This window comes from Microcaecilia unicolor, chromosome 1 (assembly GCF_901765095.1).
Source record: "Microcaecilia unicolor chromosome 1, aMicUni1.1, whole genome shotgun sequence".
Lineage (NCBI taxonomy): Eukaryota > Metazoa > Chordata > Amphibia > Gymnophiona > Siphonopidae > Microcaecilia > Microcaecilia unicolor.
The window spans coordinates 707249306-707267925 of record NC_044031.1 but is presented as its reverse complement, the minus strand read 5'-3'; the positions used below and the strand labels follow the sequence as shown (position 1 = coordinate 707267925).

Below are 18620 nucleotides of genomic sequence, written 5' to 3'. Positions count from 1 at the left end.
CATATAAAATAGCCATATTAGGGTCATCAGCTATACATTGCCCATTGGATAAATATCAATCACAACTTTTGGATATACTTCTCCAAACAGCATTAAGAACACTTTTCTTCTGCTGGAAAGACTTATCCAAGGCAACCTACTTAACGTGGTGGAATTCAGTATGTATACTTGCCAAATATGAATATGCAGTGGCTGAGAAGTATAATTCAATTACCAAATACAGGAAAATATGGTCTCCCCTTCAAAATCAAATATGTAGTACTCTTGCGTAGATATGTTCTCTTAACTATCTGTTCTCACGATATGTCTACCTAACCATCGTTACAAATCTGTAACCATAATAATTGATATCTTTATCTTGTATCAGATATGTATATTGTTTGATGCTCAGTTTATTGTTCATATTTGTACACTGGCTAACATTTTAGCCATTTGTGTTTTGTTTCATTGATAAAATTAAACACAAATATTGGAACTAAAGAAAATTAGGATTTGAACCTGGGTCCCTTGGTTTACAGTGCACTCCTCAGATCTTCATGCTGCTCTGTTCCCAATGCCCATAAAATGCTTGAAGCTGTCCATACAGTCTGGTATTCCTTTTGGAGTGGTTAGTTAAGGGAACTTTGATCTTGGGGAACTGGAGTTCCTTGTGACTCTGGGCAAGTCACTTAACCCTCCTTTGCCCCAGGTACAAATAAGTAAGTACCTGTATATACTATGTAAACCGCCTTAATGTAATAGGGGTGTGGGTGTAGCTCTGACTGGGTGGGGATCAGCTGATTATAAGATATTTAAATACATGATGTGTGCCGCCTTTGTAAAATTGCTAGCTGAATGGCCTACCAAGTTTGGTGAGAGCTGCATGGAAATGATTAATTATACTGATCTCTTTTGAATTTTTATTAATGTTTTCTATTATATACTTTTCAGAGGACCAATCCGTGACGCAGCTGAAGCGAAACATGCCGAATGTCGGTAGATGTTTCCCAATATGATTTATCTTGTGATAAAATGCAAAAACTTATAAAAAGTTTCTAAATTTATATAAAGTTTTCTAATATTAAAAAATTAAAAGTAAGACCAGTGAGGAGGCAAGGCAAGTCAAGAGCATTTTGCCCTTGTGAAAAGGTCTGTGATTACGATTCATTATCAAGAAATTTACCCTGTCTATGCAGTGCAATGTTTTGAGAAAATGGGTTATTATGTATTGTTAATTCCTCCAGTGGCCAACTAATCAGAGGACCTTTCCGTACCCCAGATATGACTGAAACAGGTCTAACTAATGACATCCTTTTTTAGACTGTTTGTTTCTCTTTGGTAATCACTGTTGGATGTCTGATTTTGGACCCCCTAGTCCTGCCCAAACCACACCCATAACACCCCCCTTGCTATGTGGGTATGTATACGGTAGTGTCAGACGTCCAAATGCTGTCTTTTACAAAACTGGGATTTGGACATTTCAAGCACAAGGACATTTCTTTCAGCATTTTGGGACGTCCATATGCTTTGAAAATAAGCACCACAGTGTAATAGAAAAGGTACAGAGAGGGGAAACCAAAATAAAGAAGATGGCATGACTTCTATAAAGATAGGCTAAAGAGGTTAGGGTTCTTTAACTTGGGAGAAAAGATGATGGATCACATGATGTGCTGAATGGAATGGCTGCATATTGCAGGAGCTCAAGAGCTCTCCAATGATCCTTCCAAATCGGTCTAGATTCTGCAGTATTAATTTTCAGCTGAAGGACACTTCAACTTTACTGTTCAATGGACAAAAACATTCACAAATGCCCTGAGATGGCATTGAAATTGGTGAAAAAAGACAATTTGAAGGCTAATCACGCGGATAGGCTCAAGGTGTCGAAAAGCGTGGAGGAAGCGGAGTCAGTCGGTCCTGCACTAGTGCACAAAATTATAGAAGCAGTTGAGCAAGCTTTGAAGGGCCAATGTGATAACTTACATAAACAACTTGCCTCCACCCCCAAGATGGTTGTGGAGTTTGGCAGTCATATGACGACCTATGAGGAACGGCTTAACGCAGTTGAGGACCAATCAGGCAAAGAAAGCATAGGCAGACCTGGCAGTGCTAAAAGTATCTCACACTAAATGGACAGATAAAAACTGAAGACCTGGAAAATCAAGCTTGAAGAAATAATTTTCGCTTTCTGGGCTTTCCTGAGTCTGTCAAAGATGTCAAGTTGGTGATATTTTTTTAGAAACCTGGACCACCACAGAACTGGTACAAGATTCTAATCATCTGGGCCAACTGTGCACTTTACGAGCACATCATCTGGACCACATGGTGGAAGGTGAAGCGCGACTGCATGCATTTATTGTCCATTTCCTCAACTTTGGTCATAAAAAGCTGGTACTCTAGGCATATCACATAAGTACATAAGTATAAGTACATAAGTAATGCCACACTGGGAAAAGACCAAGGGTGCATCGAGCCCAGCATCCTGTCCATGACAGCAGCCAATCCAGGCCAAGGGCACCTGGCAAGCTTCCCAAACGTACAAACTAGGAGTGGCCTAGTGGTTAGGGTGGTGGACTCTGGTCCTGGGGAACTGAGTTCGATTCCCACTTCTACTACTACTACTACTTTGCATTTCTATAGCGCTGCCAGGGTTACGCAGCGCTGTACAAGTTTAGACATGGGGAAGGACAGTCCCTGCTCAAAGCGAATGCTACATACCTGTAAGAAGGTATTCTCCGAGGACAGCAGGCTGATTGTTCTCACTGATGGGTGACGTCCACGGCAGCCCCTCCAATCGGAAACTTCACTAGCAAACGCCTTTGCTAGTCCTCGTGCGCCCATGCGCACCGCGCATGCGCGGCCGTCTTCCCGCCTGAACCGGCTCGTGTTCGTCAGTCCCATATGTAGCAAGACAAATACAAGGGAAGACACAACTCTAAAGGGGAGGCGGGCGGGTTTGTGAGAACAATCAGCCTGCTGTCCTCGGAGAATACCTTCTACAGGTATGTAGCATTCGCTTTGTCAGAGGACAAGCAGGCTGCTTGTTCTCACTGATGGGGTATCCCTAGCCCCCAGGCTCACTCAAAACAACAAACATGGTCAATTGGGCCTCACAACGGCGAGGACATAACTGAGATTGACCTAACAACTTATCCAACTAACTGAGAGTGTAGCCTGGAACAGAATAAAACATGAGCTTAGGGGGGTGGAGTTGGATTCTAAACCCCGAACAGATTCTGAAGCACTGACTGCCCGAACCGACTGTCGCGTCGGGTATCCTGCTGCAGGCAGTAATGAGATGTGAATGTGTGGACAGATGACCACGTCGCAGCTTTGCAAATCTCTTCAATAGTGGCTGACTTCAAGTGGGCTACCGACGCTGCCATGGCTCTAACATTATGAGCCGTGACATGACCCTCAAGAGCCAGCCCAGCCTGGGCATAAGTGAAGGAAATGCAATCTGCTAGCCAATTGGATATGGTGCGTTTCCCCACAGCCACTCCCCTCCTGTTGGGATCAAAAGAAACAAACAATTGGGCGGACTGTCTGTTGGGCTGTGTCCGCTCCAGATAGAAGGCCAATGCTCTTTGCAGTCCAATGTGTGCAGCTGACGTTCAGCAGGGCAGGAATGAGGACGGGGAAAGAATGTTGGCAAGACAATTGACTGGTTCAGATGGAACTCCGACACAACCTTTGGCAAGAACTTAGGGTGAGTGCGGAGGACTACTCTGTTATGATGAAATTTGGTGTAAGGGGCCTGGGCTACCAGGGCCTGAAGCTCTACGAGCTGAAGTAACTGCCACCAAGAAAATGACCTTCCAGGTCAAGTACTTCAGATGGCAGGAGTTCAGTGGCTCAAAAGGAGGTTTCATCAGCTGGGTGAGAACGACATTGAGATCCCATGACACTGTAGGAGGTTTGACGGGGGGCTTTGACAAAAGCAAACCTCTCATGAAGCGAACAACTAAAGGCTGTCCTGAGATCGGCTTACCTTCCACACGGTAATGGCATGCACTGATTGCACTAAGGTGAACCCTTACAGAGTTGGTCTTGAGACCAGACTCAGACAAGTGCAGAAGGTATTCAAGCAGGGTCTGTGTAGGACAAGAGCGAGGATCTAGGGCCTTGCTGTCACACCAGACGGCAAACCTCCTCCATAGAAAGAAGTAACTCCTCTTAGTGGAATCTTTCCTGGAAGCAAGCAAGATACGGGAGACACCCTCTGACAGACCCAAAGAGGCAAAGTCTACGCTCTCAACATCCAGGCCGTGAGAGCCAGAGACCGGAGGTTGGGATGCAGAAGCGCCCCTTCGTCCTGTGTGATGAGGGTCGGAAAACACTCCAATCTCCACGGTTCTTCGGAGGACAACTCCAGAAGAAGAGGGACCCAGATCTGACACGGCCAAAAAGGAGCAATCAGAATCATGGTGCCTCGGTCTCTTCCCCACCAGAGGTATGGGAGGATAAGCATACAGCAGACCTTCCCCCCAGTCCAGGAGGAAGGCATCCGATGCCAGTCTGCCGTGGGCCTGAAGCCTGGAACAGAACTGAGGGACTTTGTGGTTGGCTCGAGATGCGAAGAGATCTACCAAGGGGGTGCCCCACACCTGGAAGATCTGGCGCACTACTCGGGAATTGAGCGACCACTCGTGAGGTTGCATAATCCTGCTCAATCTATCGGCCAGACTGTTGTTTACGCCTGCCAGGTATATGGCTTGGAGCACCATGCCGTGACGGCGAGCCCACAGCCACATGCTGACGGCTTCCTGACACAGGGGGCGAGATCCGGTGCCCCCCCTGCTTGTTGATGTAATACATGGCAACCTGGTTGTCTGTCTGAATTTGGATAATTTGGTGGGACAACCGATCTCTGAAAGCCTTCAGAGCGTTCCAGACCGCTCGTAACTCCAGAAGATTGATCTGCAGATCGCGTTCCTGGAGGGACCAGCTTCCCTGGGTGTGAAGCCCATCGACATGAGCCCCCACCCCAGGAGAGACGCATCCGTAGTCAGCACTTTTTGTGGCTGAGGAATTTGGAAAGGGCGTCCCAGAGTCAAATTGGACCAAATCGTCCAATACAGGGATTTGAGAAAACTCGTGGACAGGTGGATCACATCTTCTAGATCCCCAGCAGCCTGAAACCACTGGGAAGCTAGGGTCCATTGAGCAGATCGCATGTGAAGGCGGGCCATGGGAGTCACATGAACTGTGGAGGCCATGTGGCCCAACAATCTCAACATCTGCCGAGCTGTGATCTGCTGGGACGCTCGCACCCGTGAGACGAGGGACAACAAGTTGTTGGCTCTCGTCTCTGGGAGATAGGCCCGAGCCGTCCAAGAATCCAGCAGAGCTCCTATGAATGCGAGTCTCTGTACTGGGAGAAGATGGGACTTTGGGTAATTTATCACAAACCCTAGTAGCTCCAGAAGGCGAATAGTCATCTGCATGGACTGCAGAGCTCCTGCCTCGGATGTGTTCTTCACCAGCCAATCATCGAGATAGGGGAACACGTGCACCCCCAGCCTGCGAAGCGCCGCTGCTACTACAGCCAAGCACTTCGTGAACACTCTGGGCGCAGAGGCGAGCCCAAAGGGTAGCACACAGTACTGGAAGTGACGTGTGCCCAGCTGAAATCGCAGATACTGTCTGTGAGCTGGCAGTATCGGGATGTGCGTGTAGGCGTCCTTCAAGTCCAGAGAGCATAGCCAATCGTTTTCCTGAATCATGGGGAGAAGGGTGCCCAGGGAAAGCATCCTGAACTTTTCCTTGACCAGATATTTGTTCAGGGCCCTTAGGTCTAGGATGGGACGCATCCCCCCTGTTTTCTTTTCCACAAGAAAGTACCTGGAATAGAATCCCAGCCCTTCTTGCCCGGATGGCACGGGCTCGACCGCATTGGCGCTGAGAAGGGCGGAGAGTTCTTCTGCAAGTACCTGCTTGTGCTGGAAGCTGTAAGACTGAGCTCCCGGTGGACAATTTGGAGGTTTGGAGGCCAAATTGAGGGTGTATCCTTGCCGGACTATTTGAAGAACCCACTGATCGGAGGTTATGAGAGGCCACCTTTGGTGAAAAGCTTTCAACCTCCCTCCGACCGGCAGATCGCCCGGCACTGACACTTGGATGTTGGCTATGCTCTGCTGGAGCCAGTCAAAAGCTCGCCCCTTGCTTTTGCTGGGGAGCCGAGGGGCCTTGCTGAGGCGCACGCTGCTGACAAGAGCGAGCGCGCTGGGGCTTAGCCTGGGCCGCAGGCTGTCGAGAAGGAGGATTGTACCTACGCTTACCAGAAGAGTAGGGAACAGTCTTCCTTCCCCCATAAAAATGTCTACCTGTGGAGGTAGAAGCTGAAGGCTGCCGGCGGGAGAACTTGTCGAAAGCGGTGTCCCGCTGGTGGAGCTGCTCTACCACCTGTTCGACCTTCTCTCCAAAAATATTGTCCGCACGGCAAGGCGAGTCCGCAATCCGCTGCTGGATCCTATTCTCCAGGTCGGAGGCACGCAGCCATGAGAGTCTGCGCATCACCACACCTTGAGCAGCGGCCCTGGACGCAACATCAAACTTTTCATATACCCCTCTGGCCAGGAATTTTCTGCACGCCTTCAGCTGCCTGACCACCTCCTGAAATGGCTTGGCTTGCTCAGGAGGGAGCTTGTCCACCAAGCCCGCCAACTGCCGCACATTGTTCCGCATGTGTATGCTCGTGTAGAGCTGGTAAGACTGAATTTTGGCCACGAGCATAGAGGAATGGTAGGCCTTCCTCCCAAAGGAGTCTAAGGTTCTAGAGTCTTTGCCCGGGGGCGCCGAAGCATGCTCCCTAGAACTCTTAGCCTTCTTTAGGGCCAAATCCACAGCTCCAGAGTCGTGAGGCAACTGAGTGCGCATCAGCTCTGGGTCCCCATGGATCCGGTACTGGGACTCGATCTTCTTGGGAATGTGGGGATTACTTAAAGGCTTGGTCCAGTTCGCCAGCAATGTCTTTTTTAGGACATGATGCATGGGTACTGTGGACGCTTCCTTAGGTGGAGAAGGATAGTCCAGGAGCTCAAACATTTCAGCCCTGGGCTCGTCCTCCACAACCACCGGGAAGGGGATGGCCGTAGACATCTCCCGGACAAAGGCCGCAAAAGACAGACTCTCGGGAGGAGAAAGCTGCCTTTCAGGGGAGGGAGTGGGATCAGAAGGAAGGCCATCAGACTCCTCGTCAGAGAAATATCTGATGTCCTCCTCCTCCTCCCACGAGGCCTCACCATCGGTATCAGACACAAGTTCACGAACCTGTGTCTGAAGCCGTGCCCGGCTCGACTCCGTGGAACCACGGCCACGGTGTCAGCGTCGAGAGGTAGACTCCCTCGCCCACACCGGCGAAGCTCCCTCCACCGACGTCGTCGGGGAGCCTTCCTGGGAGGCGACCGCAGTCGGTACCGCAAGCGGCACCGATGTCGGAGACCTCACCCCGGGCAAGGGGCTAGCCGGCGCCTCACTCGACGGTACCGGGGGTGCAAGCACCCCCGGTACCAGAGGGGAAGGGCGCAACAGCTCTCCCAGGATCTCTGGGAGAACGGCCCGGAGACTCTCGTGCAGGGCAGCTGTGGAGAAAGACATGGAAGCCGATGAAGGCGTCGAAGTCAGGGTCTGTTCCGGACGTGGAGGTTGTTCCGGGCTGTCCAAGGTGGAGCGCATCGACACCTCCTGAACAGAGGGTGAGCGGTCCTCCCGTTGCCGATGCCTACTGGGTGCCGACTCCCTCGGCGACCCCGAGCTCTCGGTACCGACGCGGGAAGGAGACCGGTGTCGATGCTTCTTTGACTTTTTCAAACGAAGCATGTCACCGGAGCTTCCCGGTACCGATGAGGAGGATGTAGAATCCAGCCATCGCTTCCTCGGGGCCGAGGCCGAAGAAGGTCGGTCTCGGGGGGGCTGTACTGCAGGAGCCCTCAGAGTAGGGGGAGACCCACCCGAAGGCTCACCGCCACCAGCAGGGGAATGGACAGCCCTCACCTGCACTCCAGTCGAAGCACCACCGTCCGACGACATTAGCACTAGTGGAGGTCCTGGTACCACCGACGCCGACGTAGCCTTCCGATGTTTCGGCCCCGACGATGCAGAGGGTCGATGCCTCGATGCAATCGATACAGTCGCCGAGGTCGGAGGTCTTGACGCTGTCGACGTCGATGCACTCGATACTCCCGGTGCCGATGCCGACGAAGAGCCCGAGAACAACACGTTCCACTGGGCCAATCTCGCTACCAGAGTCCTTTTTTGTAAAATGGCGCAAAGACTACAGGCCTGCGGGCGGTGCCCAGCCCCCAGACACTGAAGACACGACGCGTGCCTATCAGTGAGCGAGATTACCCGGGCGCACTGGGTGCACTTCTTGAAGCCACTGGGAGACTTCGATGACATGGGCGGAAAAATCACGCCGGCGAAATCGAAACTCCTAATTGCGGTAAGGCACCAAAAAGAGGGGGAGAAAAAACTCGACCCGAGGCCTCAAAAGGGCCTACCCCAAAAACAAAAGAAAACTTAACGGGGCAAAAAACTGGAAATACGGGAAGGGGAAAAAGACCGAAAGGCCCTTTTCCGAAATCCCTTTAGTTATTTTTATTTATTTATTTATTTTTAGAAACGAAGTCAAAAAGACGCGCGAGGGTCAACTTAAGGGGCGCGAACGGCGCAAACACGACCGTACCGAGCGCGGACAAAAAAAGACTGACGAACACGAGCCGGTTCGGGCGGGAAGACGGGTGCGCATGGGCGCGCGAGGACTAGCAAAGGCCTTTGCTAGTGAAGTTTCCGATTGGAGGGGCTGCCGTGGACGTCACCCATCAGTGAGAACAAGCAGCCTGCTTGTCCTCAGAGAAGAGAGCTTACAATCTAACGGTAACAAGCTATGTAGCCAGTGTAGGTATCAGGAAAGGGGAAGGTGGTTAGGCGCCAAAAGCAAGGGAGAAGAGATGGGCCTTGAGTAAGGACTTGAAAATGGGCAGGGAGGGCGCACGGCGTATGGGCTCAGGAAGTCTGTTCCAGGCATAAGGTGATGCGAGGCAGAAGGGGCGGAATCTGGAGTTAGCGGTGGTGGAGAAGGGTACAGATAGGAGTGATTTTTCCTGAGAGCGGAGGTTACGGGTGGGAACATACGGGGAAAGGAGGGTAGAGAGGTAATGGGGGGCTGCAGATTGAGTGCACTTGAAGGTCAATAGGAGAAGCTTGAACTGTATATGGTAGCGGATCGGGAGCCAGTGAAGCGACTTGAGGAGAGGGGTGATATGAGAGTATCAGTTCACGCGGTAGATAAGACGTGCGGCGGAAGTTTGGACAGATGGAAGGGGGGATAGGTGGCTAAGTGGGAGGCCAGCGAGGAGAAGGTTGCAATAGTCAAGACGAGAGGTAACGAGCGAGTGGACGAGGATTCGGGTGGTCTGTTCAGAGAGGAATGGGCGAATTTTGCTAATATTATAGAGGAAGAAGCGACAGGTCTTAGCTGTCTGCTGGATATGGGCAGAGAAGGAGAGGGAGGAGTCGAAAATGACTCCGAGATTGCGGGCTGAAGAGACGGGGAGGATGAGGGCGTTGTCAACATAGATGGAAAGTGGGGGAAGAGGAGAAGAGGGTTTGGGTGGAAAGACAAGGAGTTCAGTCTTTGCCATATTCAGTTTCAGATGCCAGTTGGACATCCAGGCAGCGATGTTTGAAAGGCAGGCCGAAACTTTGGTCTGGGTTTCGACTGTGATGTCGGGAGTGGAGAGGTAAAGCTGGGTGTCATCAGCATAGAGATGGTATTGGAATCCATGTGATGAGATCAACGAGCCCAGGGAAGAGGTGTATATCGAGAAAAGAAGCGGTCCAAGGACAGATCCTTGAGGGACCCCGACAGAGAGAGGGACGGGGGTGGAAGAAGAGCCATTAGTAAATACTCTGAAGGTGCGTTGGGAAAGATACGAGGAGAACCAGGAGAAGACGGAGCCCTGGAATCCAAATGAGGACAGTGTGTCAAGAAGTAAATTATGATTGACGGTGTCAAAGGCGGCAGATAGGTCAAGGAGGATGAGGATGGCACAGGCAGCTCCTTGTGACTCTGGGCGAGGAGGATGAGGATGGCACAGGCAGCTCCTTGTGACTCTGGGCGAGGAGGATGAGGATGGCACAGGCAGCTCCTTGTGACTCTGGGCAAGTCACTAAACCCTCCATTGCCCCAAGTACAAATAAGTACCTGTATATAATATGTAAGCCACACTGAGCCTGCCATGAGTGGAAAAGCGCGGGGTACAAATGTAACAAAAAAAAATAGTGGATTTTTCCCAAGTCCATTTAGTAGTGGTTTATGGACTTGTCCTTTAGGAAACCGTCTAACCCCTTTTTAAACTCTGCTAAGCTAACCACCTTCACCACTTTCTCCGGCAACGAATTCCAGAGTTTAATTATGCGTTGGGTGAACAAAATTTTTCTCAGATTTGTTTTAAATTTACTACACTGTAGTATCATCGCATGCCCCCTAGTCCTAGTATTTTTGGAAAGCGTGAACAGACGCTTCACATCCACCTGTTCCACTCCACTCATTATTTTATATACCTCTATCATGTCTCCCCTCAGCTGTCTCTTCTCCAAGCTGAAAAGCCCTAGCCTCCTTAGTCTTTCTTCATAGGGAAGTCGTCCCATCCCCTCTATCATTTTAGTTGCCCTTCGCTGCACCTTTTCCAATTCTACTTTCTTGAGATGCGGCGACCAGAATTAACACAATACTCAAGGTGCGGTCGCACCATGGCATTATAACATCCTCACACCTGTTTTCCATACCTTTCCTAATACCCAACATTCTATTCGCTTTCCTAGCCGCAGCAGCACACTGAGCAGAAGGTTTCAGTGTATTACCGACGACGACACCCAGATCCCTTTCTTGGTCCGTAACTCCTAAACGTGGAACCTTGCATGACGTAGCTATAATTCGGGTTCTTTTTCCCACATGCATCACCTTGCACTTGCTCACATTAAACGTCATCTGCCATTTAGACGCCCAGTCTCCCAGTCTCGTAAGGTCCTTCTGTAATTTTTCATAATCCTGTCGCGAGTTAACGTCTTTGAATAACTTTGTGTCATCAGCAAATTTAATTACCTCGCTAGTTACTCCCATCTCTAAATCATTTATAAATATATTAAAAAGCAGCGGTCCTAGCACAGACCCCAGAGGAACCCCACTAACTACCCTTCTCCATTGTGAATACTGCCCATTTAACCCCACTCTCTGTTTCCTATCCTTCAACCAGTTTTTAATCCACAATAGAACATTTCCTCCTATCCCATGACCCTCCAATTTCCTCTGTAGCCTTTCATGAGGTACCTTGTCAAACGCCTTTTGAAAATCCAGATACACAATATCAACTGGCTCCCCTTTGTCCACATGTTTGTTTACTCCTTCAAAGAATTGAAGTAAATTGGTCAGGCAAGATTTCCCCACACAAAAGCCGTGCTGACTTGGTCTCATTAATCCATGTCCTTGGACGTGCTCTGTTATTTTGTTTTTGATAATAGCCACTACCATTTTCCCCGGCACCGATGTCAGACTCACCGGTCTATAATTTCCTGGTTTTCTCCTCGCAGACACCGCCAGTTTTTGGATACGTGGGAGCCATACATACAGACCTTGTCCCCGAGGGCTCGTAGTTTTATTTTAAATACATTTCCTTCTTAGGATGGGTTTTTTTTTTTTTTTTTTTTTTTTTTAGAAGTAATGGGGGGAGGGAAGGGGAAGAAAGGTTTACATATAGAAGAGGGGGGTGGGATTGTAAGGGGGGACGGAGTGTTCAGATTACAAATTGGAGGAAGTAATACGTTTCTAATCTTGATAGTAAGTTCAAGTATGGTTCTATGTGCTTCTTATTTTTTTATTTTTTTATTTCATTTTAAACATATGGTTTACAAAGATAAATATCTTTGAGGAAATATTACAGGGCATATAATACACTTAGTTTCAAAAAATCATTTTCAAATACATACATCAGCTGACTCAAAGCTCTGAATTAGTCCACTTATTGAGACCCAAGATGTCCTAAAGAATAACCCAAGAGGGGCTGGAAATTAACAAAATTAGCAAAACAAAAATTTAGGCTTCTTATTTATACAATCCCTTTAAACTATGAGGAATGCCCAGATTGCCTCCTGGCCTTTATAAAATCAGAAAGTTGATCAACCTCATAGAAAATAAATTTCTTGTCCCCATATATTACAACACATTTGCACGGGAAGCGCAATTGAAACTTGGCCTGCAATAATATCACATCTTCTCTTAGTTCAAGAAACTTCTCTCTTTGCATTTGTGTCCACTTGGAAACATCAGGAAAAATAAGAATTCTCCCTCCTAGAAAATCTATCTTAGATCTCTGGAAATAAAGTTTCAATATTGCTTCCTTATCTTGGAGGAAGACAAACTTCACAATTAACCTAGATCTCTTTTTTTCTTCTTCAGTGGATTGTTCTAGAAAAGTAGTCAGGTCCAAGTCCTGTGCTTGACCTCCAGGCTGAACCTGAGATTCTTGTTCTCGTGTTTTTTCTTGTGGTTTAACTGGCAAATAATATATTTTGTGTACAGGAGGATACATTTGTTCAGAGTACTTAAACTCCTCTCTCAAAAATTTAAAGAACATTTCTTTCGGTGATATTAAGTCATTCAAAGGAAAATTCAAAAGTCTTAGCTTTTGAGTCCGCAAGGAATTTTCTAAATTTTCAATTTTCCTTATAGTAATAAATTTTTCACCAACTACCAGGGTTTGGACTTCACTTATTTTTCTGAACTCTGCATCTATCTTCAATTGCTTATCAGATATTACTTCTAATTCAGCCTTTAAAGATTTAACTTGTGTTGCATTATTTAGTGACACAGAAATAAAAGACAAACAGACCTTATGGAGGCTTTCCAGGGCTGTCCAAATTGTCTCCAGCGAAATCTCGGCAGGTCTTATCAGGGGCTGTGTCCCTGCCAGAAGTAAAGTAGTTTCAGCTTGTAAAACACTAAATTCTTGTGTCGGGACCGCCCCTGCTGCCTGAGAACGTTGGGCTTCCTCCATTGCCTCCCGCACCCTCAGTGTTCTTATCCGGAGTTTGCCTCTCCTTCAGAGAAGAAAGATTCGTCTTCTCCTGCACTGCTTCGGTCGGTTTCGGGAACGGTGGAGTTAAAGGGCCAGCTGGACTAAGTGATAAATCACTCTCCAAGCCAGTGCTCTCCCCAGCACCGGCTGCGGAAGCGTCCGTCGGAGTAGAAGCCAGGAATGCTGAGACAGATGTTTGACGAAGGGAGGGGGTTTCAACCTTGGGAGGAAGAGGTCCCCTCGGCTTCCCCTTTCTCTTCAGCATTCCACAAACACAGAGGTAAACTGTTAACAACGGGTTTATATAGCAAAATTCTATCTCTGTTTGGGGAGCTATAATCTCAGCGTCCTGTCGGCCATCTTGGCTATGTCCTTCTTATAAGGGTATATTTGTTGATTACGGAAGGGATTAATGGTTATCACTGAGGGGGTGAATAGCTTATAAAAGGGTAGAGAAGTAAAGGGCTACAGGATCTTTGGTTGGGGATTTTGATGGGCATGTAATAATTTTTTTTCATATGTCATAGACAATGTAGCTCAATTGAAGTTTTGATCTTGTAGGGGAGGAATCATTGGACTGCTTTAATAAGTAAATTTCGCTGTTTTGAATACTATAGTTCCGTAGATAGATACGGACAGCAGCAGAATATATCCCCCACTTTCTGGGCCTGAAAAGATATTCAAAAATGTTGCCACTGTGTGCTGGCTTATGTAGAGAAGTTGTATCATCAACAGCTAGCAATTTCCCCACAAAGCCTAACATTGGGGAATTTGGTTCACTGTGGGTCTCTTACTAAAGGGAAATGCATTTTTTTAAACATACAACTAGTGTTGTGGGCATAAAGTGTACACTACAGCACTGGTACATAAGTATTGCGATACTGAGACAGACCAAAGGTCCATCAAGCCTACCATCCTGTTTCCAACAGTGGCCAATCCAGGTCACAAATACTACTACTTAACATTTCTAGAGTGCTACTAGGGTTACGCAGCGCTGTACAAAATAAACAAATACCTGGCAAGATCCCAAAAAAGTACAAAATAGTTTATACTGCTTATCCCAAGTAAGTGGATTTTCCCCAAGTCCAATTTAATAATGATCTAAAGACTTGAATTCACTTGAATTCTCAACCAAGTCACCTCTACCTCTCCTTCCCTTAGTCCATTTTCTCAACCCTCCAACCCCTGCCTCCTTTTCTTCCTTTTCTGAAATCACTGAAGAGGAAACTGCACATCATCTTTCCTCCTCAAAACTAAACTACCTGTTCCTCTGATCCTGTTCCCACCCATCTACTTAGCACTCTCTCTCCTACTGTCATCCCTTGTCATATCCTCAATCTTTCACTCTCCACTGCGACTGTTCCTGATGCCTTCAAACATGCCATAGTCACACCACTCCTTAAAAAAAACCTTCATTGGACCCTACCTGTTCTTCCAACTATCACCCCATCTCCCTAGTCCCTTTTCTGTCCAAGATACTTGAACATTCTGTTCACCACCGTTGTCTTGGCTTTCTTTCATCTCAAGCTATTCTTGATCCACTTCAATCTGGCTTTTGCCCTCTTCATTCAACTGAAACAGCGCTTGCTAAAGGTTCCAGTTACCTTTTCCTGGCCAGATCCAATAGTCTCTTTTATCCTCATCCTTCTTGATCTATCTGCTGCTTTTGACACTGTTGATCACAGCCTACTCCTTGATACGCTGTCCTCACTTGGATTTCAGGGTTCTGTTCTTTCCTGGTTTTCTTCTTATCTCTCCCATTGTACTTTTAGTGCATACTCTAGTGGATCCTCCTCCACTTCTATCCCACTATCAGTTGGTGTAACTCAGAGATCTGTCTTGGAGCCTCTTCTTTTCTCCATCTATACTTCTTCCCTTGGCACTCCGATTTCATCCCATAGTTTTCAGTATCATCTTTACGCTGATGACTCCCAGATCTACCTCTCCACACCAGAAATCTCAGCAGGTATCCAGGCCAAAGTACCAGCCTGCCTGTCTGACATTGCTGCCTGGATGTCTCACCGCCATCTGAAACTAAACATGACCAAGACTGAGCTTCTTATCTTTCCCCCTAAACCAACCTCTCCTCCTCCCCCATTCTCTATTTCTATGGCTAACACTCTCATCCTTCCTGTCTCATCAGCTCGTAACCTTGGGGTCATCTTCGACTCCTCTCTCCCCTTCTCTGCACATATTCAGCAGATTGCTAAAACCTGTCATTTCTTTCTCTATAGCATCAACAAATTTTGCCCTTTCCTTTCTGAGCACACTATCAAAACCCTCATCCACACTCTTATCTCCTCTTGCTTAGACTATTGCAACTTGCTTCTCACAGGTCTCCCACTTAGTAATCTCTCTCCTCTTCAGTCTGTTTAAAATTCTGCTGCACGACTTATATTTCGCCAGTGTCGCTATGCTCATATTAGCCCTCTCCTCAAGTCACTTCACTGGCTCCCTGTTTCCGCATGCAGTTCAAACTCCTCTTATTGACTTCCAAGTGCATTCACTCTGCAGCTGCTCAGTACCTCTCCACTCATCTCTCCCTACACTCCTCCCCGGGAACTCCATTCACTGGGTAAATCTCTCTTATCTGCACCCTTCTCCTACACTGCTAACTTCAGACTCTGTTGCTTTTATCTTGCTGCACCATATGCCTGGAATAGACTTCTTGAGCCGGTACATCAAGCTCCATCTCTAGCCGTCTTCAAATCTAGGGTAAAAGCCCACCTTATGCTGCTTTTAACTCCTAACCCTTACTCACTTGTTCAGTACCCATGTTTTATCATCCCCACCTTTCTAATTGCCTTATCCCTCATTTGTCCTGTTTGTCTGTCCTAATTAGTCCCTGCTCGACAGAGCTTACAATCTGTCTCTTCATGATCAAGTGTACAGAGCTGCGTATGCCTAGTAGCGCTATAGAAATGATAAGTAGTAGTAGACTTTTCCTTCAGGAAGCCATCCAAACCTTTTTAAACTCCGCTAAGCTAACCGCCTTTACCACATTCTCTGGCAATTAATTCCAGAGTTTAATTACACGTTGAGTGAAGAACTATTTTCTTCAATTTGTATTAAATTTACTACTTCGTAGCTTCATCGCATGCACCTAGTCCTAGTATTTTTGGAAATTATTTTATAGACCTCTATCATATCTACCCTCAGCTGCCTTTTGTCCAAGCTGAAAAGCCCTAGCCGCTTTAGCCTTTCCTCATAGGGAAGTCGTCTCATCCCCTTTATCATTTTCGTCGCCCTTCTCTGCACCTTTTCTAATTCCACTATATCTTTTTTGAGATGTGGCGACCAGAATTGAACACAATATTTGAGGTATGGTCGCACCATGGAGCGATACAAAGGCATTATAACATCCTCACTTTTGTTGTCCATTCCTTTCTTAATAATACCTAACATTTAATTTGCTTTCCTAGCCGCAGCAACACACTGAGCAGAAGGTTTCAACATATCAAACAACACTGAAATCACTTTCTTGGTCAGTGACTCCTAACGTGGAACCTTGCATGACATAGCTATAATTCGGGTTCCTCTTTCCCACATGCATCACTTTGCACTTGTTCACATTAAATGTCATGTGCCATTTAGACGCCCAGTCGCCCAGTCTCCTAAGGTCCGCTTGTAATTTTTCACAATCCTCCCGCGATTTGACTTTGAATAACTTTGTGTCGTCAGCAAATGTAATTACCTCACTAGTTACTCCCATCTCTAGGTCATTTACACATATGTTAAAAAGCAGCAGTCCCAGCACAGACCCCTGGGGAACCCCACAAACTACCCTTCTCCATTGAGAAAACTGACCATTTAACCCTACTCTCTGTTTCTATCTTTTAACCAATTTTTAATCCACTACCATGACTCTCCAATTTCCTCTGGAGTCTTTCAGGAGGTACTTTGTCAAACGCCTTCTGAAAATCCAGATACACAATATCAACCGGCTCACCTTTATCCACATGTTTGTTCACCTCTTCAAAGAAATGTAATAGATTGGTGAGGCAAGATTTCCCTTCAGTAAATCCATGTTGGCTCTGTCTCATCAATCCATGCTTTTGAATATGCTCTGTAATTTTGTTCTTTATAATAGCCTCTACCATAATGCCCGGCACCAACATCAGACTCACCGGTCTAAAATTTCCCAGATCTCCTCTGGAACCTTTTTTAAAAATCGGCGTTACATTGGCCACCCTCCAATCTTCCAGTACCACGCTCGATGTTAAAGATAAATTACATATTACTAAGAATAGCTCCGCAAGTTCATTTTTCAGTCCTATCAGTACTCTGGGATGAATACCATCCGGTCCAGGAGATTTGCTGCCCTTCACATAATACCCCATTTTTTGGCAATGGCGTAGGAGGCTTGAAATGCTTGTACCACTGAGAAACACAAGACGTGATTTTGGATGATTTGGGAACCATATATACAAGATCTTTCTCCACATGCACGTAGAACGATTCTTAATCTTCAATTAAAGATGTAATACAAAAATTCCTGATGTAACTATAGGAATCAAGGAGGGGGGATGGGTTAGGGGATTAGGACTAAAATCTGGAGATAGGTAAGGTTGGTATTAGAATTCTTAGTGGGAAGGGAAGAGTCATAAGAGTTAGAAACCTCTCTTTCCTAGATTATCTGTTCTTAACTGTATGTTTTATCCCAAGGAATGGATTATAGTTTCGTGTGATGATGTTTGCTAATCATACACACAGTCCTGTTTTATGGACATATTTTTCTTTATTTGCTACATGGGATGGACGTGGTGGAGAGGGGAGGGTTGGAAATCTTAAAAATTTGATGGCAAGTCCTGTACATGTTCTTTTTTGGTGTGTTCATGAAAATGTACATTTATGTATGCTTTGTGGATTGCTTGTTTCATTTTCATTGATTTGCAATTTTGAAACTAAATGTATCACATTCTGGAGGGTCTGTTGGCCCTGCCAAACACTGCACAGTGATGGCTGCTGGATTATAAAGGAGATGGAATAAAAATCAAGAAAAAAACTCAAAAGAGCCAAGAAAGGCTCCTGACACTATCATCTTAGCTGTGGCAGGCTCTGACTGACCTGGAAATCCAAAGTAGCATAAGAAAACTATGGAGTAGTCATAATGTGTTAGAAGCATAAGCAAAGTCTTTTGTTGATGAAGATACAATATGCCATTTTAGTTTTCCCCTGCAAGAAATAGCTGCTATGCTTCCTGTGAGTTCTAACAAAAATATTAAGTGTAAAAATTATGAAGATGTTATTAAACATCTATCTGGGCTTACTAAGCTACTAAAGAACAGTATAATTTCAATTATGTTAATTTTACAAACCATGGATCAAATTCTTCACCCATAAAGGTTGTCCACATGATTTCACTCCATATCCCCCCACTACAGATTTTCACTAGTTAATTAAAAAGAAATAAACTTACCAAACGGTTTTCATCAAATACTTCAAAGAGTAAGCGGTGCTTTTGTGGGCAAACCTAGAAAAAGAAAACATGCTTTTTATAACAAACAGAAAAAGAAATAAAAACAAAACCACAGTACTATACTTAATCATTTGGTTAGCCCAGATCTG

At 46.4% G+C, this 18620-nt stretch overlaps 1 protein-coding gene across 3 annotated transcripts in view; it reads right to left on the bottom strand.

Moving 5' to 3' along the window:
* NEDD4 (NEDD4 E3 ubiquitin protein ligase) overlaps positions 1-18620 on the bottom strand; it is a 578822-nt gene that overhangs the window by 427981 nt on the left and 132221 nt on the right. For all 3 annotated transcript variants that reach the window (XM_030189078.1, XM_030189079.1, XM_030189080.1), the window contains one exon: positions 18472-18525. In XM_030189078.1, coding sequence (XP_030044938.1) covers positions 18472-18525 — 54 coding nt within the window. The remainder of the gene's footprint in view (positions 1-18471; positions 18526-18620) is intronic.